The sequence below is a fragment of the Moschus berezovskii genome, chromosome 12 (genome assembly GCF_049115385.1).
Source record: "Moschus berezovskii isolate FMDL1 chromosome 12, NW_MosBer_1.0, whole genome shotgun sequence".
In the NCBI taxonomy this organism is placed as follows: domain Eukaryota; kingdom Metazoa; phylum Chordata; class Mammalia; order Artiodactyla; family Moschidae; genus Moschus; species Moschus berezovskii.
The window spans coordinates 33600091-33618561 of NC_142471.1; the positions used below are offsets into that span (position 1 = coordinate 33600091).

Below are 18471 nucleotides of genomic sequence, written 5' to 3' on the forward strand. Positions count from 1 at the left end.
TGGGGCTGAATGCAGTGCTCAATTTGGAGGAGGTGAGAGAGAGTGCAATTAACGTGCGTCTTGCAAAGGGGAGATGGAAGGGCAGATAAAGCTTCACGTCATATCATTTTACTGCATATTTTCAGCAAGAGAAAAACAAGAAGTCAAGTAATTGTCCAAGAACATAGGCATGGTTAAATACACCATCAGACAGATTTACAGTGGAAGTCTATGTAGTAGGTAAAAGGACTGAAAAAGTGTTCTCCGTGTAGGTATTGCTTTGGAAGTATCTCAAAGAGAGAGGAGCAAGTAAAGCAAACAAACAAAAAACAAGTTCTAGCCAATTCAGAAAGTATGATTTCATTTATGTAAAAAGAAACTCACAAAATAGAACTATACATGTATGAAGGTATATACAAACTTTCAGAGAGAAAGTTCAGAAAAAGTACACACTAAATTAATAACAGTAATTACCCCTGGAGAGGGGAATAAGACTGGAAGGAAAAGTTTGTTTTTGACTTTACATACTTCTTTTTTGTTTGAATATTTTATAACAAGAATGTATTTGTATATTACTGGAGTAATTAAAAATAAATGAGCCAGTAAACAAATTTTTTGAAATGTCCCATAACAACAGAAAACAATGGGGAAAAAATAAAAGCAGATCAAGGAGGGAATGACAGAGAGGTCAGAAATGTAGCCACTGGTAAAATCTAAGGGTTAGGATTGAAGGAGAGGGGCATGACCCCCACATGCTCTGTGTCCTCATCGAGGGCTATGGCTGAATAATCTGGCCATCCCACGTAAGAGGGTCCCCAGAGGCATCATTTTGGACTTCATGGCCAGCTACCAGCCTCCCTCATCCTCCAGCCTGAATCCAGCTTCTGATGTGCCTTCATAGAGATCTGAGTTACCTTCAACTCACTGAGCCAGTAGGGAGAGGGTCTGCCAACTGCCAATATCTCTGGATGCCTTCCTCTCGTTCTCCTTCCTGGAAAGAGGACTTTGAGAATACTAGATTTGGCCGCAGAGATCAAGGCCATCAGCCCTCTTTTTATGACTCAGTGGCAGTCATGATTCTATTCTCAGCCTCCAAAATATGGCTTCCAAATGGAATTATGGAGGAAGAGACCTATAGGGTGGGGAAGCTGCTAGTTCCAAGCTCTGGAGCAGGATCTTTTGAGAGAACTCTCCCCTCTTTTCCTGGGGTCTTTGGTGCAAAATAAGTCTGACCAACTTCCTGAATCATTTCACCAATGCATAAACTCCAACTGCTTACATCCATATTCTTTTAATTTTCACCTTGCAGAAAATCCAACAGTAATTGTGATATAAGACAATCCCTGTACAGCTGTACATACATGATTTCAAAACTCAAGTAATACAAATTGCATAACAGAAACACTGTGTTTCTCTATGTGTGCTAAGTAGATTCAGTCATTTCTGACTCTTTGCGACTCCGTGGACCGTAGCTCTCCAGGCTCCTCTGTCCATGGGATTCTCCAGATAAGAATACTGGAATGATTTGCCATGCCCTCCTCTAGGGGATCTTCCTGACCCAGGGATTGAAGCCACACTTCTTAAGTCTCCTGCATTGGCTGCTGCTGCTGCTAAGTCGCTTCAGTCGTGTCCGACTCTGTGCGACCCCATAGACGGCAGCCCACCAGGCTCCCCCGTCCCTGGGATTCTCCAGGCAAGAACACTGGACTGGGCTGCCATTTCCTTCTCCAATGCATGAAAGGGAAAAGTGAAAGTGAAGTTGCTCAGTCATGTCTGACTCTTCACGACCCCATGGACTGCAGCCCACCAAGCTCCTCTATCCATGGGATTTTCCAGGCAAGAACACTGGAGTGGGGTGCCACTGCCTTCTCCGCCTGCACTGGCATGAGGGTTCCTTACCATTAGCACCACCTGAGAAGTCCATGTTTCTCTGGGATGGCCCCGTATGTGGGGCCCTGTTTAAGGAATGAAATAGGTGAAGAAAAAGGTGAGGGTGCATTTTGTACAAATATGCTGTGCTTGAGTGTGCTAAATTTTGGAAGCTTTGAAATAGGAGAAGCTGCAAACAGCAGCACTAGTTCATATAGACACAGGCAGATGAGCAGATGTGTACGAGGGCATGACAAAGGACGCGCACACAGCAAACATACACACATAGCAAAGATCACACACAGACCCCCAACAGACACATGGACCCCTCTACCCCAGAAAAGCAATAAGCTCTCTACAGAACACTTTCATACCCCAGTCTATTGCTCCCCAGGACATGGAGAAAGGCACATGTAGGAAAAATAATGGTGGAAATATGTAATCACAACTATCATGTTTCTGAAATTAGCAAGGTATATCTCTGCTTATGCTCCTCTGTGTAAGACTATTTGCTTTTCTGCAGGTGACTATTTTTCACCACATGTGTTCATCAAGTCAGTGAGTTTGGGGTCCAGCATCCAAAAGATCTCTGTCTATATTTTTCTCACTTCTTTATATATTTATTGTCTATATTAATTGTCTATTGAGCTAGGTACATATAAGGATACATGGTAGCTACAAATGGCATTGCTTGTGGATAGATTTTTATGTCTTCCTTATTGAATTATATTACTTGATTCTTCCCATTTCTGAGATTCTAGAAGCTAATAACAGAAAAAATGAATTTTAGCTTCAAAAGTGAGGAAAAATCCAGACTTCTTGAAATACAGAATCAAATTTGTGTTCCACAGTTTTAGGGATATGAACTTCCAAGAAAAATGTTTGGAGAATAAGTAGCATTTGCATGGATTTATAGCTTGAAGAACTACAGCAAAGGTTAAAATGTAAAGTGCTTTCCAATTATTTGGGAATTTATAGAAAATATATTGATTACTAATTAAGGAAGTAGTTAGTTACATGACTCTCAAATCATGAATCCCATGCCCTCACATTAAATTGTGGAGTCCAAAACTGCTCCTTTTATGTGTTTTATAATCAATAATATCGCAGGCACACAGAGGCACAAATGTGGACACATGCAATGGCATGAAAACATCACAGGGTTTCTAAATGACTATGATGGAAAGAGGGGCTGGCCAGCAGAATGGGTTGGTCCTCTGCACAGCAGAAATAAAACTTCTGTTAAATACATGTAGTTAAAAACAGAACAAGATAAAATAAGATTTCTCCAAGCAGTTATAATGCCATAAATAAAGTGATATAAATAGTTCCATATGTAAATTCCTCTCTAAGCATTACAATATTGCAAAGCACTGGGTTGGGGTAGGTAAGAGAGAACGTGTTTAGACACTGATATGGTTAATACATTTGATACCAGCTAAACTCCATGTCTGGTGAGCGACTGAACTTGGCTGCAAATTCCTTTTAATAAGGTCTCTCAGGGTTTGGATATTCCTAGACAGAGTGTAGGGGAAGGGCTGAGTCCTCAGGCCCATAACCAGATGAAGAAGCAGAGGCATGATCAAAGCTACAACCATTATATTCATCTGGGATTTCTCTTTTGTGAATAAAAAGGAGAAAAAAGCATTGATAACGTGACCCTGGACTTACAGGCAAGATGGAAACCTTGGGGAAGTTATGTAATGTCTCCCATTCCCGCTTGAGGTACTCGATGGAACCCACAAACACAATGTGCTTGAGCTCGTGGTAGTGAAAGTTGCTGGCACGGAGTGGCATCACCAGGTTCCGAAGGCCAATCAGGGCAGAACTGACATCGCCAAAGATGCAGACCACCACGTGGCCACTCAGGACGGTCATAGCAGCTTCACTTCGGGTCTACCAGAGGGAGAAGAGCACAAGCATTGGAGAGAAGACCTCATGGGATTGTGGAAAGGACCAGAAAATCATTTTTGTAAAACAACAAGTAAACAATCGCTGAGTGCTTACTATGTACTATTATTTTTTATTCCTTCAGTGTTATGTTCATGCCATGTGTTAATCGCTCAGTCATGTCTGACTCTTTGCAACCACATGGGCTATAGCTCGCTAGACTCCTCTGCCCATGGGATTCTCCAGGCAAGAACACTGGAGTGGGTAGCCATTCCCTTCTCCAAGGGGATCTTCCTGACCCAGGGATAAAACCTGGGACTCCCACATTGCAGGCAGATCCTTTACCATCTGAGCCACCAGGGAATATACACCTATAACTCGAGTATATATATATAAACTATATTGATGTAATAAATATGAAGTCCATGGGGTTGCAAAGAGTCAGACACGACTTCATGGTTAAATAACAACAAAAATATATATTCACACACATCACTACTTTCTTTTATAAAAGATTAAAGGAAGCTATGCCATACATACATATGAACAGGATTCGGGGGGAGAAATAAGAAAGAAGAACAATACTGATGTCATTTGGAAAAGGAAGTCTTAGTTTCCAGGAAATTGTTGATAAAACTGTTTTCCTTTGTTGCTGAGATGATAATAAAATAGTCAGACTCATGCTGGCCTCGACTCAAGAGATGAGTTTTGAATTCTAGAGTCATCAATGGGATCTCACAGGACATTACTACATTAGAAGGTAGAAAATGATATCCAAAGCCAGGGGCTAGCAAACTATGACTCACAGGCCAAATCTAACCCACTACCTGCTTATCTCTGGCCAGTGAGCAAAGATTGGTTTTTATGTTTGAAAACTGTTGGCAAAAAATCAAAAGAAAAATATCTCATACTACATAAAAATTAAATGAAGTTCAAATTCCAAGAAAGTTTTATCACAATACGGCTGATCTTACTGATTTAGGTATTGCTGATGGCTGGTTTTACATTACAAAAGCAGAGGTGATTAGTTGTGACAGAGACCTTATGGCCAGCAAAGCCTAAATTCTTTGTTATATGACCCTTTACAGAGAGAGTTTGCTGACCACTATCCACTACTGCCTTAGGGTTTCCAGGGACACAACTAGAGTGACCGCTTGTGTTAAGTCATCAGAGGAAGACTCCCAAACAACCACAAGAAGGATCATAACAGCAAGAGCAACAGGCCCCCATCTTCCCCCAACTCCAGGCCTATAATTCACAAAGGAGACAAATGAAAGAATAAAATCACCCCAGTTAAAGCTTCCCAGGACAATTAAACCGTTAGCCCCTGCTGGCCCCTCTGCTTACTGTGTTCGTGCAAAGAGCAACACGGGAGACCAGTTGTGGGTCTTTCTCTGCCTCTCTTTCTGGTCCAATGCCTCCCAACTTCCTTTCTTCCTCCCAGTCCACCCACTGCATGTCTGGATGGCCCCATGTGGCTTACAATGCTTTTGGGGAGGCATATTAATGTCCACTGCACATATCAAACTCTGCTCAATTTAATCTCTAGAATTGACCAGTGTATTGATTGTTTAAATGCCAATATTGCAATTCATGACAATGTCAGGGTTATTACAGCAACCCCCAAGGAGAGGAAGAAGCTAGCTTTTACTCTTTGATCGTTAGAATAAAGCAGGGGATGTCACCATTATTGGTTTCTCTCTGCAACAGTACAGGAACATCTAAGATGCAGGCCGTAAAACATGTCTTATAAATGGTGACCAAGGAGGAGCCGCTAGGGAGTCACATCCCCATCACTGCTTCATGGATGAGTGAGTTATCTTGGCTGGATGGAGGACGCATGTCTAGGTACCACCAGCAGAGGGTCAACCTGTCTGTAACGTGCTGTGATGGGACTCCTGATTAGTTTTACTTGGCCAGGTCATTTGGGAGGCTGGCTCCCTTCAGGAAGCCTGGGAAATACAAACTAAGTTCAGAATAGGGGCTGGAAATCTAGACGTGGGAGCTAGGGAAAGCACCAGTTAGCAGGGTGGCCATTCACTGAGCTAATCCTAGGAGCTTAGATCTGGTGTCCAACACACCAGATCCTCAGACTACCCAGCGCAGGATCACCTGCAGAATCTGGTAAAGACCCCAGTTCCCAGGATGTAGCCCTGGGGAGACTGACTCAGTCAGATATTAGACCCAATGGAGAAACTATGCATGTGTATCTTCTTTTTACTATATATCCTTCAAGGCCTAGTCCATGTGGGGCCTTCATGGCCATTAACCCCTTCTGAGATCAACCTGTTTGTATCTAATAAGATTTCCCTGGCCCTAAAATACATACTGGAGTGAAACAGCACTTTGTGTCTTGTCACGCTTAGCTTTTAATATATTGTTTCATGGTACATTATCTTTTAATTAGATGGTCATTTTCTCAAAAATATAGCCATCTCAAATTTTCTAACTCCCAAAGCAGTTAGTGTCCTACATCCACAAACAATCCTCATGCAGCTGGCTCTCTCAAGCATTCTCATCTCTTTGAGAGGGTTTATTTGACAGAGGGTTTTTTGGACCACACTGTCTAAACAGCACCCACAAGTCCTTTTCTAGCCTGTGCATGTGTGGGTGCTCCGTTGCATCTGACTCTTGTGACTTGGATTGTAGCCCTCCGGGCTTCTTGGTCTGTGGGATTTCCTAGACAAGGATACTGGAGTGGGTTGCCATTTCCTTCTCCAGGGGATCTTCCTGACCCAGGGATCAAACCCATGTCTCTTGCATCTGCTTTATTGGCAGGTGGGTTCTTTACCACTGTACCACCTGGGAAGCCCCTTCCAGCTGACACTGCTGTTGTTGTTCAGTCGCTAAGTCCTGTCTGACTCTTTGCAACCTCATGGACTGCTACAGCACGCTGGGCTCTCCTGTCCTTCACTATCTCCTCGAGTTTGCTCAAACTCATGTCCATTGAGTCAGTGATGCCATCCAACCACCTCATCCTCTGGTTGCCCCCTTCTCTTCCTACCCTCAATCTTTCCCAACATCAGGGTCCTTCCCAATGAGTCAGCTCTTCACATCAGGTGGCCAAAGTTTTGAAGCTTCAGCTTCAGTCTTTCCAATGGATATTCAGGGTTGATGTAGCCCATGACCCCATTTTATTTTCTTCACAGCATTTTATCAATATATAAAATGTTATTGCATAGTCATTGTCTATCTTGAGATTTGGTCTTTGTCCCCACTAGATTACAAGATCTATGAGACCAGCTGTTGTCAGGGGTTGTATCTTCAGCAACAAGAACAAGTGTCTAACACGTAATAGGTTTGTTAAATATGTTTTGTTAAATGATCCTATTTTTCAGATGAGAGAAGTAGCAAATCACCTCATTAAACTCTTTGGTGCTGGTAGGGTGCTTTGAGTGTCAGCCATGCACTTCTCAGGATTATCTAGGCAAGCCATTGAAAGCTTGCATCCCAAAATGTCAACCCAGCTTCTGACATGCCCCAAGGTGGGTAATATCAGGATGACTTTACATCCCCAGATCAAAAGTGGGGCAGATACAACATCAGAATATAAACAAAAGCAGCAGTTTTGTAATGAGAACCATTTGCACTCCTTGGAAAAGGGTTGCTTCCTGAGAATTCTGACTTTCTATGCTTTTGTCTGCAACTTTCACACCTCCCAAACAGCCTCCAGCACAGAACTGTATTGGTTCTTAATGCTTGATTGTAATTAAATTGAGAAGTCACACACATATTCAGATAAAACACAGGGAAAAAGCTAGTGGATTAGAGCACAAAGGCATTCTAAGGAACTGGAACCTTCCTTTCTTAGGAACAGTGGCCATAACATCAGAAATGATAGGATTTTCCTGGCTGACATAAAGGAGCAGGCCTCAGCAATCTGAGGATTAGAAAGCACAAGGGAGGAAGAACCTTTCCATCTGACCTTCCTGATTATTAATCCATTTTTCATGGATTAGCAAGACAATAAATGGGTAGGAAAGCCGATGTAGGAGTAAAACCTTAAGCTGTTAATCAGACAAGTCTAAAGAATAGCATGGATTGTTATCTATTCTGACACTCCTGAGACAGACCAGAAGAAGCCCACTGCTGCTACTGAGATGAGTCAACCAGGAAATGGGGCTATGAACTCCAGCCTTTCTGAGGTGGATCATGGTCATCCTTGTCATCATCAGCAAGTAGGATTTGCCTGCCTACCTCGTGAGCTAAGAAGGATCACAAAATATGCAAAAATATTATCTAGAAAGATACAAGACACTATTATAAACAAATAATGATACAGGTAGCATTCAGATTTCTTCATGGCATTTAATATATAATAAAAATAGGTGAGTTGATGAAGTCCTGTGTTGGATTTTAATCTTCACTACAATTCTATGAGTTAAGGTCATTCTCATCCCATCTTCCTACACATAAGAGACGAAGTGCAAATTCTTCAAGGGACTGATCCAAGGCCACACAGCTAATGGCACAGGCAGGCTCTGGCCAGACAACCACGCCTGCAGGAGTTATGGTACATACTGCCTCCCATGATGGCTTTTACACCCTAAGGTAATGAGCCAATACATATTCAGAGATGAAAATTCCACTCTTGGGTCATGTTCTGATATGAGTTCTAGCTGCTTCAACATATGTCCTGAATATTAATTACCAAAAATAACTAGGGCCAGGAACAAACACCCCACCACCCAGCTAGGAAAACTTCATTCATAGCAAATATAATTTGGGACAGAAGCGGATGGCACAGATTCTGCAACCTGTCACTCACCAGGATGACTTTCTCTATCTCCTTGGGCGCACACCAGTGAAACATCCCAGTAGAGTCATATTTCTTCACATTGGAGTCCATGTTGTCAATCTGATCATTGCCAGGAATTAACAAGGGGTCATGCCTGGGGAGAAAAGTACAGGAAAACCTAAGTGGAAAATGTGATAAATTATAAATGGAAAGTGCCCCCTGAGTTACATCTCAGAGGAGGTGGGAGAAGCGGAGGAAGCGCTTGTCACTGAAGGCCAGTCCTTTACTTGCAGAACGCATCCTGTGAAATATAACTGCCCTGAACCCCCACCACCTCCTGGACGTGCAGGTGACCTGTGTTGGGTAGTAATTCTGCCTTTCTTTCCCATTCCCCTTTCTCTACAATGGACTGCACATCACTTTGTGGATTCAGTCTCCCTTCTTACGGATGTCTCACTCCTTCTATTCTTATTTACCAGCTATCCAGTCTCTCCATGACACACACACACACACACACACATGCATAACCAAAGGGTTGTTATTAGCATTGGCAATGAAGAGGAAAGAATAGGAATAGAGCCTCATGCTGACTGACTGGCATGAGGATGGAAAGCCAATTACTCGCTCTTTCTGACTACAACTTCTGACGTGATGCTCTTCGCAGTAAAAGCTTTAACAGGCTGCACTTTAAATATTTTAGCAATTTGCCCAATCAGATTTTGCTCTCCCTGGCTGAAGCCCTTTAAAGATTCAGCAGCATGTCACTTCAGAGCAGATTGACTACCAAATGCCCACATCTGGAATACATGATTTCAATACTAAACAACACCCTCTCTCCTTGCCTTGACAACTGTATTTGCACTCACTGTCCAATGATGCACTCCCCCACCTGCACCTTCACCTCCCAACTGCCACACTCCCTCCATAGATGAGAGCCTCGAGCTCAGAGGCATCTTAATAAACTTGTCTTGAATTCTCAGTGCTACATCCACTTGCTCTTGCCTTATTTACTGGTGGAGAAAAAAGATGTCTCTGTAGAGGCCTCCCCTCCAGCGGACTGGCAGCGCCTTACCGACAACCGTAAGAATTACAATAGAATCAGGCAGCTCTAACAAGCTTACAGCATAAGAAATATAAATCCTGCATCTTGGCCCATATCGGTTGTCTAGATTCTATCTCTGACAGAGATTCTGGACCTCCATTTTGAGGGAGGTGTTTGAGTGTCTACAACAATGACCATGTAAAATTAGGACAATATCCCAGGCATAGTTACCTATCTGTACAGTGGAACTATTTCTCCTGAATAATCTCATCAATTTGAAACAGAAAATATAAGTAAGTTGAAACTCCAAAAGTTAACTGTAAAGTTATTTTACCTTTTAAACCATCTATTTCAAGCGTAAAAGTGAACTTTTAGTTCTTAATATTTCTTCCTCTGAAATTTCTCTGATGTTTCTCATCTGTATATTTGGAACATAAACAGTGTAATAGCAGTCCCTCTGAAATGGTCTAGAGACCTAGATTGAACATTTAGGATTCCTACTATGGCCCTCCTAGCAGGCCTCCCAATTCCACTTAAGATGGGAAGACTCCCACTGCATTTATTTATTCCTGAGAATTTTCTTTTAGGCTGCACCAAATGACAAATGTTGTGCAGGGTAATCCTACAAAGGTATCTTCCATGAACATGCTAGATTACTACAGGAACTGTCATATCTGATCTTAAAAGGAGAACAATCAGCTCGGAAAAACACCTCAGTAGCCAGGGTTGTTGCAAAGTCTGGAGGTGTTGTAAACCAGCAGGTCACCTTTCAAACACTGAGCTCAGCCAAAAATGCTAAAACAGAAAGGCAGTTGCTGATAAGAATGGGTTACAGATCATGGCAAGAGAAAACCTGAATATTTTTGTCCTTGAAGAATTTTTAAGAGTTCTATAGATATCCACTACTCACCATAAAGAAGGGGTCTGAGACAATGAACAGAAGAGATACTCTCTTCCAAGCCCTAGAATGTATTTTAGTTGGAAGAGAGTCTTAACAAATTTTCCCTGAAGGTACAGAGTCAGTTTGTTTATTGGTTGGAGAGGAAGTATTATCTCAAGGAATATTTTTGAGTATTCCTGCCCCCAATATTTAAGATTTATATTCATATAATATTAGCAAGCAAGCAAATGATGTAGCAAGTTGGCCAAAATTCCTTTTGGAAAATATATGCCTTGAAAGGGAGGAGATACATTTGGTTTCCTATCTTTCTTGGGAGGAATCATCCCTTGGTTATACTGGTCTCCAACCCTCATCTTAGAAAAGTAAACAAGCAAGCCTGATGATCAATTGCCCCTCAATGAGAAGAAAAAGACAGCTTTTTAATGTCAAGCCTCATTAACTAGGGTGAGGATTTGGGTACCCCACATATTATTTGACACTAGAGCTGCAAGCCAGGATTTGTGCTGGAACATCTAGAAGCATCAGGGAGGTCTCAGTGGTAAACCACATTGCACTCTGTGCTTCCAGCAAGTCTCTCAGCCTGCCCCAAGATCATTTAAATATAAGTTGTCCAGGATGTTCCTAAAAGAGGATCATTTGAAGACTGTCAAAAATCTCCCTGAACAAATATATTCCTTTTCTGAGCAGTCATGGTACCTGGAATTTTACTTTTGGTTTCTTGAATCAGTAAAGCAACCAGTAAACCTGAACCCCCTCTTCTGTGCCAGGAACAGAGGAGACTGTAATGATGAAGGCTCAGTTCCTTGTTAAAGAAAGGGTTATCATACACTGAGCAAGAGAGAAAATGCCCATCAACAGTTGTGATACACTGCAGCAAGTGTTATAGCAAAGTAATGTACAAGATGGTCTGAGAATACCAAGAAAGCTGTCAATTGCCTGGTATTTGAGTGATCAAGGAGACCTTCACAAAGAAGGTAACATTTGCTCTGAGCCCTGAAAGGTGAGAAGGAATCTCAGCTTATTTTAGTCATGATCCACTGGAAGCCATTCAGAGGACTGAGGCCCCAAAGAAGATTCAAACAAAAGATGTTATCTTGGAGATGCTGTACTGCCTGACCTAAGGTACAGAAGACTCAGGCCAGGCTCCCAAGTGGCACTCGGATGTACGCTGGGAGTCAAGTGGAAGAGATGGGTTCAGCTGATTGAGTATGACCGATGGAGCTCAGACTAGGGATTTAGATACAGCCAAACTCAAGTTTCCAAAAAGGAAGAATGTCATACAAATGGAAAGCATTTTTTAAATGACATGAGTTGTTTCCCAAGGCAGTGGATCACTCATCATTTGAGACGTTCCTAAGGAGCTGTGGATATACTGAGGGGATTTCATTGTAAATGTTGGGTCAGCCTAGATCTTTAAGATTTGAAGCACTGTTCTCTCAACGAACAAGAGGTGCCTGGAAAGAGTTTGTACTTTTTAACCACTATTGGGTATCAAAAGGCTGGAGGGCATGCAGTAAGCATAGAAAAGTTGTTTTGGGAGCAGAGATGGAGGATAAGTAGCACTGAAGACTGATGACTAGAACTGCTCCACATTAACTAGGTTCACTAGATGTCTGGGAGGAATCTTAGAAAGTGAATCATTCCAGCAGCATGAGAGTCTGTCACTGCTCTGGGCCAGACAGGATACGTTTCTTCGCCATGTCTGTTCCTGCATCAGTGCAAGTGACATAGGCTGGCTTAGGTTACTGAGAGATCTCTGACATAGGTGAAGAATAAAGAGTCAGTTATTCCACAGGAACTTCTGCTCCTTGAGCATGTCAATCAACAGTGCTTTGGTCAGGGGAGGCCCAGGAGAAGAATAAGGCAGTTTGTTATACGTGGAAAGGAGGACCATCACGAACCTCCCTGAACAGAGAATCTCATCATTATTAGTTTACAAAATGACAAAGAGAGTCACTTTCACAAGTTCTCAGACAACTCCTTTCAAGACTTTGTTGGAACCGAGGACCAATCCTAGATACTGCCCTTCACATCTGAACTATTTTATATGCTTCCTCAACTCACAAAGTAATCCCAACTCCCACCAAATGGATCATAATTGATTCAAGGCTCATTTGTTACTTACCACCTACATGCCTTGTTTTAGGGTGAAACTATCAGGGAAGAATATCTGCTGTGGAGTTGGTATGGACTGAATTGTCTAACACTCCATCCCACAAAATCTGTATGTTGTAGTCCTAACTCCGAGCATCTCAGACTGTAACTACATTTTGAGATATGCTCATTAAAGAGATAACACAGTTAAAATGGAGTCATTAGGGCAGGCCCTAATTCAGTATGACTGTTGTCCTTACAAAAGGAGGAACTTCAGGCATGCACATTCAGAGGGAAGACGATGTGAAGTCACAAGGAGAAGACGGCCATCTACCAGCAAGAAGAGCGGCCTGAAACAGATCCTTCCTTCATGGCTGCAGAAGGAACCAACCCCGCCAACAGCTTGATCTTGAAATTCCAACCTCTAGAGCCATAAGAAAATCAATTTCTGTCGTTTAAGACACTCAGTCTGTGAACTTTGTTATGGCAGCCTGAGCTAATTAATACAGTTGTGTACTTTGAATAAAAATGGGCACAATTAACCAGATGTCACTCCATTGATGACCGTGGCTATCCTCTTGCACCTTAGGGCTCAGCTGTTCATTTAAAGGAAAGAAACATCCTGCCATCAATTTAGGAATACATGGAAACATATCAGAAGTATACAATATCTTCAGGAAAGAGTTTGGGCCACATACATACCCAATTAGATCTGCTCTGCCTGGGAGGCTTTCCTGGTCTTCAACTCATGCATTTGAGGATCAATACCTCTGACAACCCCATCCAAAGAAAAAGAAGAAGCCAAGACACCAGCTAGTTAATTTGTTCAGTGGAACCAAACGAACTGATCCTCCAAGGGAGTTTTTGGAAGTGGATACCACTGATAGAAGAAAACCAACTATTTCTTTAGCTGGAATAACAGACTGGTTCCAAATTGGGCAAGGAGTACGTCAAGGCTGTATATTGCCACCCTGCTTATTTAACTTATATGCAGAGTACATCATGCAACATGCCAGGCTAGATGAAGCACAAGCTAGAATCAAGGTTGGTGGGAGAAATATCAATAACCTCAGATATGCAGATGACACCACCCTTATGGCAGAAAGCGAAGAGGAACTAAAGAGCATCTTGATGAAAGTGAAGAGGAGAGTGAAAAGGTTGGCTTGTAGCTGAGAAAACAAAGATCATGGCATCCAGTCCCATCACTTCATGGCAAATAGATAGGGAAACAATGGAAATAGTGACAGACTTTATTTTGGGAGACTCCAAAATCACTGCAGATGGTGACTGCAGCCATGAAATTAAAAGAGGCTTGCTCCTTGGAAGAAAAGCTATGACAAACCTAGACAATGTATTAAAAAGCAGAGACATAACTTTGCCAACAAAGGTCCATACAGTCAAAACTATGGTTTTTTCAGTAGTCATGTATGGATGTGAGAGTTGGACTATAAAGAAGGCTGAGTGCCGAAGAACTGATGATTTTGAACTGTGATATTGAAGAAGACTCTTGAGAGTCCCTTTTACTGCAAGGAGATCAAACCTGTCAGTCCTAAAGGAAATCAATTCTGAATATTCATTGGAAGGACTAATACTGAAGCTGAAGCTCTAATACTTTGGCTACCTGATGTGAAGAGCTGACTCAGTAGAAAAGACCCTGCTGCTGGGAAAGACTGAAGGCAGAAGGAGAAGGGACAACAGAGTATGAGATGGTTGGATGGCATCACCGACTCAACAGACATGAGTTTGAGCAAGTTCTGGGAGACGGTGAAAGACAGGGAAGCCTGGCGTGCTACAGTCCAAGGGGTCACAAAGAGTCAGACACGACCGAACAACAACAAAGAATCTACTCATACATTTGTAGCTCTTATAATGGTGAAAGGAGACGGGAAAGAGAGAGTGGTTCAATAATAAAGATGGGTTCTCCTACTACTCCTCTGACTACTATAGTACTACTACTATTGCTACTAAGATGAATAGCCATTCTGGGTTGAGCTCTTACAAATGTTGCTGTGGTAAAACTTTTACCTACATTTTATTCTGTACTCATCACAATGACACAGGCAATTTCTGTTATTATGACCCATTTGCATGGATGGGAAACAGAATGTGGCTAAGTATGTGGCTAAGATAACGCAGCTAGAGGGAAGAGAACAAGGCTTTGCCCAGAGAAGTCTTCTTAGCTGGAAGTCAGTGATGCTTGGTCCTTATCTCACGCCTTCCCACTTGCACGAAGCAGCTGGATCATGTTCATTCCCCACTGCAGTACCCCAAGCCACAGTGCTCTATGTTGCAAAGAGACGAAAAGGAGCATGTCGGGCATTTATGAAATGCACAGCTGGTGTGAATAATCAGTAGAAAATTTCCCCATGAGCCCCTGTCAGGACACTGTGCTAAGGAGAGCCTCAATAATCAATTAAGGTTAGACATGCTTTTGTCTTTTCCTGATATCTGAAGACTGCATTTAGGAATACCCACATTTTTATAACAACTGAGAAGCCCCAGTGAGTTAAATTTTTCATAGCTATGCTTCTTGAATCTCAGCTCACACATCCAAAGTCCACAGCTAGAAATTAAGCATGCCTGACTTCAAAAAAAGAATAAAAGATCATTGTTTTGAGGATTTGCAGAGCAAGGAATGCCACTTGCCATCAATTAATCTCAGGAAGCGAAATAAATGCCCAGCTACAGCAGACACACAAAAAGCTTGCCTTGAAGACAACAGCCTAAAGCAAAACCACAAATCCCTTCTCTAGCAAACCTGCTGTGAGGAAGCTGGCATTATATTTTAAAGAGCACAGTTCCCCTAAGAAGAGAATCTGAGTTTTTCCCTGTGGTAGTGGGTTCTGTGCTGGACTTCAGAAATTTATACTAAAGTACAAGGAACCAAAACCAACCAACCAAACAAAAGGTATGAAAGAGAAAGTTACCACATGGTTTTTAAATTGTTTCTGTTTCTTGCTTGATTTTAAGGACCTCATTTCTACTTACATGATGTAGCTTTTCCTACCATTACTGGCAACCCATCTAGATTGAGGCCAATCCTGTGGTGGTCCTCCTGGGAAATGGGAGTCTTGATAAAACTGGGAGATTTCTCCTGCCTTTGTAGGCCTTTCATCTCAGTGGTAAGAGTGATTTATTGAGTATCTATTATGTCCCATAGTAAGGGTATCAGGGCATTGCTGAAGCCTCATAATTTGTATCAAATGCTCCCCCTGAGCTGTCCTCCTCCATAACCTCAGGCAGACATGGATAGGAACTCTTACAGAAGTGAGATGATTTTTCAGAGATAATAATTTGCACGACTCTCTTATCCATTAGTTGGTGATGTTCTTCAAGGCAGGGAACTCATATTTTACTCTCCCACACATTTCTGGAACCGAGCAGAGGACTTAGTAGATGCTCAATGAACAACCAAGTACCAAGAGAAGCTGATGATGAATGATCTCTGGTCTCTGACTATCTCTTCAACAGAGTGCCCCAGATCTTCCAAGCAGACCAGAAAGTGTCCAGAGAAAGTCCATTTAACTTTGATATCCTGTAACTGTTTGGGGAACAGTCAAGGCTCTTGGGCTGTTTCCCACTTTACAGGAACAGTCTCTGTAATAGGGCATGGTGATTGGGAGGGAGACCCTATAAATATGTCTCTAACCATTCAAGTTACCTGGAAGGTGCCTAGAGCCAGCTGCTGTAACTGATCAGCACAATGTCCAGTGGTGGTCAATACAGATGTTCTTAACTAAGCAACTATTTAGCGCTCCAATGCCAGGTCTGAATATTTCTGTGAGAAGGGTCCCCATCACATGAAGTTTCTCCCACTGCTCTGATTCATGCAAGGAGCAGTTCTCAAAGTGTGGCCCCACACCAGCTGCCTCAGCATCACCGGGGAGCTTTTAAGAAATGCAATTCTCCAGTGCAGCCCAGACTTACTCTGTCTTAAAAAGGTGCTCTATATCCCTCTGATGCATGCTAAAGTTTAAGGATCACTGTTGTCCAGTTTCACCCAGATGGTTAGAGTCAATCCTAACACAGTTAACAACTATTTGGAAGATACAGACTGGAAGGTTATAGTCCTCTTCAACAAGAACAGGACCAGAGTGGGACCATGAAGGGGCGGCAATGCAGAGTTGAAGGAGATACCTCATATGTCTCACTCCAGTCCCTGCTTTTCAAAAGGAGAATGCAGATCTGGGGACAAAAGCAAACCCAGGTCACCTGCTCTGACTCTCTTTCTGTGACTCTCTGGAGCTTTAGGGGTTGTATCAACATTTGATGGAAATTTCTAACCCAGATGCAAGTGACTCTCTCTTGCTGACTTCTATCTCCAAGAGCTAATCAGCAAATAAGCATAAAAAAGCAAATGAAATATTCATTCTTATTAAATACAACATATATTTCCATTTTCTACCCTCCTTGGTTTCCATCACTTCCACTCCACAGAAGGCAAACTGGCAGGTATTAACTAAGTCCTTCAGAGCCACATTCAGGAGCAGCAGGTCACACACATGCATCTCTGGCTGCACCAGTCAGATAAGACTGGAGGGGGTCTCAGGTGGTCTCCTCTAAAGGGCCCATAGTTGGGTTTTCAGTACGGTAAATGGTTCTGACTCAATGGATCTGCCTTATTCTTGGGTACATTTTATTTCTGGGTGGATTCTATTTCCTGCTATGTTGCAAGGATCCTGACTTTGGGCTTCTGGCTCCAACCTTAACTCATCCTTCACCATTGCCACCACCTCATCTCTCCTGAGACACGGCTGCCCCTACCCCCACCCCCAAATCCCACCAAATGGGCATCTTGGGAGCCACCTTGAGAAAACCTTCAGGCCACTCTGGCCACACTTTCTGTATCTCTACTTGCACTTTTTCCCCCCCTGCCCAACAAATAAGCAACCAAGAACTGTTGCTCCCGAGTATGTCATCTCTTGCTAGGCAGCCACTGTTCTCAGAGGAAGAAGGAAATTAGTGCCTTTATGTTTGGGAGACAAGCAAGGAGATCTGACATGTTCTTCAGTCCTGGAGGAAAGTGGACAAGATGCTCTTGAAACCAGGAGATGGGATAATGACCCTCTGCTGTGCATGCACTGTGTCCAGGGAACTGTGTCCAAGTCACCCCAGCCCTGGGATGACGAGACTCACTATTTCTTTCCTCTTCAGTCCTGTGGGGACCTGTCACTTGTGATTTGTTTGTGCATTAAGAGGTGAATTTACTCAGCTAAGCTGTCCTGGCTTTCCTTCTTCATTCTGCCCAGTGGACGGAATTGTAAGAATGGCATTCTGTCTCCAACTTTGAGTGGACTCAGGCCACTTTGCCATTTTCTATTACTAAAACCTTTCAAGCTGGCAATCCTAACAAAAAGACCCAGTGAGAAGTATGAATCAAAAGGGAGGGGACAGAACTTAACAAGCAGATGAGTTTATTTCACTTAATGATCAGTTAGTGCTCACAAGGAGGATAATCTGTTTTTCTCCAATCATATTTCCACTTTCATTCAGAAAACAACATGTTTCCTGGGTCTTAGGATATGAAGTTCCTTTCACAGTGTTCAATTTCTCTCTGGGGCATTGTCATTTATCCTCACTAGCCTAGCTGGGGGCTATCTCTTTGTGGAAAGTGTCTACTCAACACACCCTGGGTAGATCCTCAGGGCCCATGGCATCTTATGACAAGTCCCCCAGCACCTGAGGGAAGAGATGTAACTGATGTTGGGAATGGTATATGTCCTTCTTGGGAAGATTGTTTAGCCCACATCTGGCCCATGGTTCGACAGCAGACCCTGAATGATTTGGTACCCAAAGGACCTTGGCAGAGGCCAAGGCAGGGATAAGCCTTCCCTTCACACCTCTGAATTTAAGTATCATGTGTCTCCAGAAGGCCCAGATGCAGGTTTCTAAACCCTTCCTTATACCATCATCAGTGATCCTCTCAAAACACAAGCTAGGGTACCACTTCCTCAAAAA

At 42.7% G+C, this 18471-nt stretch overlaps 1 protein-coding gene across 15 annotated transcripts in view; it reads right to left on the reverse strand.

The window, feature by feature from the left end:
* The window catches only part of KCNMA1 (potassium calcium-activated channel subfamily M alpha 1), a 775740-nt gene that overhangs the window by 76610 nt on the left and 680659 nt on the right, over positions 1–18471 (reverse strand). For 14 of the 15 annotated variants that reach the window (XM_088842052.1, XM_088842055.1, XM_088842056.1 and 11 more), the window contains 2 exons: positions 8507–8630; positions 3520–3744 (listed from right to left, as the gene is read on the reverse strand). In XM_088842052.1, the coding sequence (XP_088698178.1) occupies positions 3520–3744; positions 8507–8630 (349 nt within the window). Of the gene's footprint in view, positions 1–3519; positions 3745–6024; positions 6035–7097; positions 7206–8426; positions 8431–8502; positions 8631–18471 lie in introns of all 15 variants that reach the window. The other variant, XM_088842057.1, reaches the window with a different exon arrangement.